Below are 6,189 nucleotides of genomic sequence, written 5' to 3' on the forward strand. Positions count from 1 at the left end.
GCCCGGGGGGGGCCGGCGGGTGAGCGGGTCGCGGCGTCGGGCCAGCATGGCGGAGGCCTCCGACAAGCTGTATCGAGCGGAGTACGCCAAGAGCGGGCGCGCGTCTTGCAAGAAATGCAGCGAGAGCATCCCCAAGGACTCGCTCCGGATGGCCATCATGGTGCAGGTGCGGGCGCGGGGCAGGGCCGGGGTCGGCGCGCGGCGAGGCCGCTTGCTCGGCGGCGCTTAGTTAGCGTGTCCAGCAAGCCGGGGTAGGGGTGGGGGCAGGGGCGAGAGCGAGCGGGCCCAGGCTGGGTCTGGGTCGCTGCCGCCACCTCTCCCGGTGTGGCCCGCCCGGGGGTACCCTTCTGGGAGGTTTTGCTGATCTCGCAGGAAAAGCCCGGGAAATAAGAGTCTACAGCTGCGTGTGGTTTTCGCTTTGTAGGAACGATGAGCCGCTTCTCTCCGTTCTGGGGGGTGGAGTTCTTGCTTATTTTATTAACATTCACTTTAGGGGCTAAAAAAAAATGTATGCTGATCCTTTGAAGCTAGTCTGATTTTGGCCCATCTTGTTCGGGAAGATTTTTGTCCTACAAGGATGGTGGCGATTGGTATTTGAGGGTGGTGGTTTTATTTTTAATCTATTTTTGGCTATCATTTCAACATCCGCTTGCCCTCATTTTTTATTTTAATTATGCAGCATTATGCAGGGTGGTGTCATTTCTGTACACTGCATTCACTTTGGGCTTAATTTGTGGTTTAAAATATTCCTTCCAAACTTTCCAGCTTCACGTGGGTTCTCCTGGTGCATTAGCAGCTGTCTGGTTTGAGTAAGAATGTCTCCAGGAGGATCCTCAACTGGGCTCTTTGGTTGATTGGGGATCCCCTTTAGATGTCCCCTAGACTTCAGAAATGTATGGTGGGATATTGGGGTGTGCTGTGCTGTGCACCCTGCCAGTGCCTACTCCAGCTTCCAGTTTGCTGCAGTCTGCCTTTGTAATTGTGGTTTTCACCTGCCCGGTTCCTTCCCACTGCCACTTATACGTGTTTGCTGCCCAAGCTCTGTGCTCATGAGCAAGGTAACTTGATTTCCTACCCAGCCCTGGGCTGTGATGTGTTTTAGGAATGACGGATAACCCTCAGTGGGTGTTGAGTAGTTATGGGGTGGTAGTGGGAGCATTATTTAACCAGTGGGTACCAAGAGCTAGGTGTTCTTAGGCTATCTTGTTTGTCAATATGGCAGAGATTGGGGCCTACTTAGCACGCAGTACTTCTTCATTAGTAGGCATTTATTGAGCGCCAGTTGAGTTCCAGGCAGTATGTGAGGTACTGCAGACACAAAGAGAACCTGCCCTTGGGAGCTTCCAGCTTGGGTAGGGGTGGATGGGACCTGACTTAGCAGTGCGCTCAGCATTATGTGGGAGAGAGCCCAAGACGGCCTGCTAAGTGTGGGAGCTTAATGTGGAGTCCTTAATCACCAAAATAGGGCAGGAAGATGAGGCTAGAGAACTAGGGTTTAGGATGGAAACCTGTATCTCCCACCAAGGGTCTTTAAACTGTACCCTGAATGTATAGGGTGACCTGCTTTTGTGAAGTTCCCACTCCTACCTGGTGTTCCTCACCCCAGGTCCTTCGCCTGTGGTCTGTGGGATTGTGGCTAGAATTTCCATGCGAAAAAAATGTTCATCTCTGTCTACCTAACCTCTAGGTAAAAGTCCTTATTCTTTCCTATAATGAATATAAGCAGCAAAGTCGTATTAGCAGTACCTGTGATGTTGGACATCAGTGGTAATTACAGGTACTTTCTTATCACATATCAAAATATCATTCACACCCATCACTACAAAATGATGGTTGTTGATCGAGGGGGTATTAGGTCTTGTTATTTAATACTTTAAAGGGTTCAGATAACTGTACTCCAAATTACTTTCTAAATGTTTTGATAATTCAGTGTCAAACTCGTGGATTAGGGTACTCCCAAGTTACTTTTTTCGTGTTTGGTTATTACTTCAGTATAATCAGTTTCCTTTATGAGTCCATGTATTTTACTATACATTTTGGAATACTTTTCTGAGAAATTTCATAGTCCTCCCCAGATGCCCAAAGAGGGCCCTGTTCTAGTGAGAAAGAGACAGAAAACCCAAGTAACAGCCAAGTGCAGTGATCAACCCTGGTTAGGAAAGAGAATAGGTCAAGCCTGAAGGTGTTCTGGGAAGACTTGGCTGCAAACCTGAATCGGTAGGCATACTTAATATTGAAAGAAATTCTGTAGTATTAGAAGTGTTGTGTCTCTGTTATTGTAGTTGTGGGTAGATTGGAGTTTAAATTGAGAATTTAAAGTTGCTCTTACCACTGAACTGCTGAAGGCCAGAGAAAAAGAGGCCTTCCTTCTTCTTGCTTGAATTTAAATCCATCCCCTCTTTTACATTTGTATGGGAGGATTGTTCTGTGTCAAATAACCTGATGCTTTAGCTGTCCTGCCTTGGGAGCCTTCCAGACTGTGAGCTGAGAAGTAAGCCTTTGCTGGGCCCCAAACCAAAGGTCTTGAGCCTGGCCTGAGCAGCATGGCTACTGAGTGGAGGTGATAGTTTTGGGACGTTGGTCTGGTGCCAACTTTCCATTCTTAGTCCTGAGTTCTAGAGCAAAGCCCTGGCTTTGGTGAAGACTCCTTTTGCTTTGGGTGGGGCCCTCATGGTCCTCTAAGCTTGTGCTGTGTGTGTACCTTAGGTATCGCCTCGTGAGTGCCCGGCATTGCACTGGTGGTTGGGGACACAGCAGCCAGACCAAAGGATAATCAAGGAGTACCAAGAAGGAAGGGTCAGGTTGCGGCCACCGCGAATGCTTAGAGAGCTGCATTGGCTGCCTTGCTGAGATCTGGTGGAAAGTTGGAGGGCCAGAACCGTAGTCAACTCAGAAATCCCATTTGCTGTCTGGTTTGGGGGAACCATCTCTTGTTCCTTGTAGAAGGAGCATCTTTTCTACAACGAGAACTTACCCTCCCCCCATTACTCCTTTCTGACTTGGGGGCATTCCACAAATAATTTCTTTGTGTGCAAGAAAGGCATTGTGCCCTCATTGTGAGGTTCTAATCCAGTGTCAAACACAGGCATTCATCGAGTAATTGCTGATATGTAGTGTTCTTAACTGAGGGAGCTTGTGAGTGGGGCCGTGGGGGACCTGAAGAAGTGCTGTTGAACTTGAGCTCCGAGGAAACCAGGGAACAAGCGTTCCAGACGCGGGGAAAAGCTGATGCTACCACAGACCCAGCAGCCGTGATATGAGGAGTCAGTCCAAATGCCAGGGCCTTGACCGCTTTTATAGTTAATCCAGAAAGAGGCTGATCTCAGAGTGGGAGACAGCTAGGTGGGATACCTTGTCTCCGCTTTATTTTTAATATAGTCCTGTATATTTATTATAGTACATCTGCAAGGGCACTTAGCTTCCTGTTCTGTAAAAGCAGGTGCTTGGGGCCTCCCTTAACTCCCATCAGAATGCATTTGTATATTTTTAAGTAGCTCTTCCTGCCAGTGTGGTGGGATGAACTGCGGTGTCAGATTCAAACTCAGGCTGAGTCATTTACTGCCTGTGTGATGACCACCACCCACAATCACTTTCCTAGCACCCCCCTCATCTCCATCCGTGAAATGGGGGTGTTGGTTCCCTCCCAGAGGCAAGTCATGGGTTACCCAGGATGGCTCTGGAAGGGCACCAAGGACCAGTTAATGCCAGTGTCTTACTGCTATGCCAGCCACTGTCACTGTTCAGTTTATGAAGCCCGACGACCCAGAGCTGCCGAGTCAGTACCACCTGAGTGTGAAGCCTCACAGGCGGGAAAAACACGTAAGGGAGGAAGCCGTCTTCCCCTGGGCTGGACTCCCCAGATCCTGCAGGCCTGCCAGCTAACAGTCCTCTTGGGGCCCACTGCCCTCCTCACAGAAGTTAATTCACTCCTCTCATATCTGTGTGGCTGCTGGGCGCCTGGTACTTTTTTCTGACACATTTTCTCTGCTTGCTCATTATCTGGGTCTTGTTCCTTAACTGCAGAGGCACTTAACAAGCCCTTTGAATCCAGGCGTGACTGGGGGGCTGGTCTGGCCTTTCCCAGCAGAGGCAGCGTGGTGAGGTGGTGTGTGTGTGTCCTGTGTATGTCTCACTGGGCTGCGAGGCACAGCAGCGCTGAAACCAGGCAGCAAGGGTTAAAGAGACGTGGGCAGAGCTGGCTTTGGACCCTTGGCTGGCTTTGGAAACAGCAGGCAACTGTTTTCTAAGCAGTCCAGGAAGAGCTTAAAAAGAAATGGTTATGGGGACCAGCAGTTAGCATAATGGCTATGTTGCTGGACTCCCATGTAGTCGACCATGGTTCGAGTCCCAGACCCGGCGGCTTAAACTCACGCCGGGCGCGTGTGCGTGCATGCCCAAGATCCCGAGAGGAGAATGGAAGAGAAGGGATTGCAGCATGGCCATCCCCCCTGGAGGGTGATTTCTCGCTTTGTGTCTCTCTCTCTCTCTCTCTCTCTCTCGCTCTGTCTGGCAAGCGCATGCGCCCTATAGCGAAAAACTTCTCCAAAAAAATAAATTAATTAATAAAAATAAATGAATGAATAAATAAATAAAAAGAAATGCTTATGGGGCCAGCAGATGGTGTAGTGGTTACATCACTGGACTCTCACGTGGCTGATCATGGTTTGAGTCCTGGACCCGGTGGTTTCAAACTCAACTCTGGGTGCATGTGCGTGCGTGTCCAAGATCCTGGGAGGAGAATGGAGGAGAGGAGATTGCATCTGGGCCATCTCCCCCCCACCCCACCCCCGCCTGGGGGGGATTTCTATCTCCTGCACACACATGCCCTTGTAGCAAAAATCTTTCCAAATAAAAAAAAGGTTATAGGGAATGCTGGTTCTCATCTGTTTGCAACAGTCTCTGACCTTCCTTTTCAGATAAGAGAACAAGGGCTTACTCTGTTGCTGTGCAGCTGGGGTTGGGCTTGACTTAGGTCTCCAGGGTCTGAGAGGGCGGGTAATTGCTCACTTACCATCGTTTGATTCCCTTCCTTCTAGTCGCCCATGTTCGATGGAAAAGTCCCACACTGGTACCACTTCTCCTGCTTCTGGAAGGTGGGCCACTCCATCCGGCACCCTGATGTCGAGGTGGACGGTTTCTCTGAGCTTCGATGGGACGACCAGCAGAAAGTGAAAAAGACTGCAGAGGCTGGAGGAGTGACTGGTAGGTACAAACCAGGGAGGCAGTGGGTATTTTACCCCCTACTCTGAAGCTTCCTTTGGCTTCCTCTTTTTAGACAAAGGGCCCCAGCTGTCTCAGTCTTCCATGGGTCAAGAATGTGGCATGATGTTCCTTGGGCATCATGTCATGGACCCAGTGTTGTCTGTCCCATGATACTTCGTATCGTATTTTCCCAGATCCTTGAAATGGAGTCTTTGAATTTACTGCTCTATTTTTTTTTATTAGAGTTTGTTTTGCAGAGCAACTTTAGGTTCACAACAAAATTGAGCAAATTCCAGAGAGGTCCCACATACCCCTTCCACAGCACCCCCAGCCTCTCCTGGTGTCAACATCCCCCACAGGAGTTGAGTTGTGTGTTTGTTGTAGTTGTTGAGTACATCCACACATTATTCTTACCAGAAGTCCATAGGTTACATTAGATTCACTTTTTTTAACTTTTCTGATTTCTATATTTGATTTGTTTTATTTTTACATCAGACAGGTACAGTGCCGATGTCATAACAAGGTTTGAGGGGGGAGGCACGTCTCACCTAATGGTGTGAAAACCTACCCATGCTTATGAGCCAGAAAGGATCAGTACATATACCTTAGATATATGACTCCATGTAAGACCTTTTTTTATAAAATGTTTCCAATACCAGTATTTTTTTAAAAATAATTATTTTGTTTAACTTATTTATTTATTTTAATTTGACCAGAGAGAAATAGCAAGAGAGAAAGTGAGAAGGCAAGCCACTAGATCTGGGACTTGAACCATGATTGGCCATGTGGGAGTCCAGTACCCTTAACCACAAGCTACTTGCTGAACTCTCCAATACCAATACTTTTTTGGGGGGGAGAGGTTTTTGCTATAGGGCATGTGTGCTCTCCAGAGAGAGAGAGAGAGAAATAGAAAGCGAGAAATCACCCCCCGGGGGAATGGCTATGCTGTGATCCCTTCTCTTCCATTCTCCTCTCGGAATCTTGGGC

At 48.5% G+C, this 6,189-nt stretch overlaps 1 protein-coding gene and 1 non-coding gene across 2 annotated transcripts in view; one reads left to right on the top strand and one right to left on the bottom strand.

Annotated features, from left to right (window-relative positions):
- The first annotated feature begins 6 nt into the window (after nucleotides 1-6).
- Nucleotides 7-6,189, top strand: part of PARP1 (poly(ADP-ribose) polymerase 1) — a 43,511-nt gene continuing 37,328 nt past the window's right edge. The window contains exons 1-2 of the mRNA XM_006157249.3: nucleotides 7-166; nucleotides 5,037-5,202. Coding sequence (XP_006157311.1) covers nucleotides 47-166; nucleotides 5,037-5,202 — 286 coding nt within the window. The 5' untranslated portion in view covers nucleotides 7-46. The remainder of the gene's footprint in view (nucleotides 167-5,036; nucleotides 5,203-6,189) is intronic.
- LOC114009436 (small nucleolar RNA U13) lies at nucleotides 5,692-5,794 on the bottom strand. Its single transcript, XR_003550847.1, has one exon. It is a non-coding gene; the product is annotated as a small nucleolar RNA U13 (small nucleolar RNA).

Source organism: Tupaia chinensis, unplaced genomic scaffold, assembly GCF_000334495.1.
Source record: "Tupaia chinensis unplaced genomic scaffold, TupChi_1.0 Scaffold000532_1, whole genome shotgun sequence".
Lineage (NCBI taxonomy): Eukaryota > Metazoa > Chordata > Mammalia > Scandentia > Tupaiidae > Tupaia > Tupaia belangeri.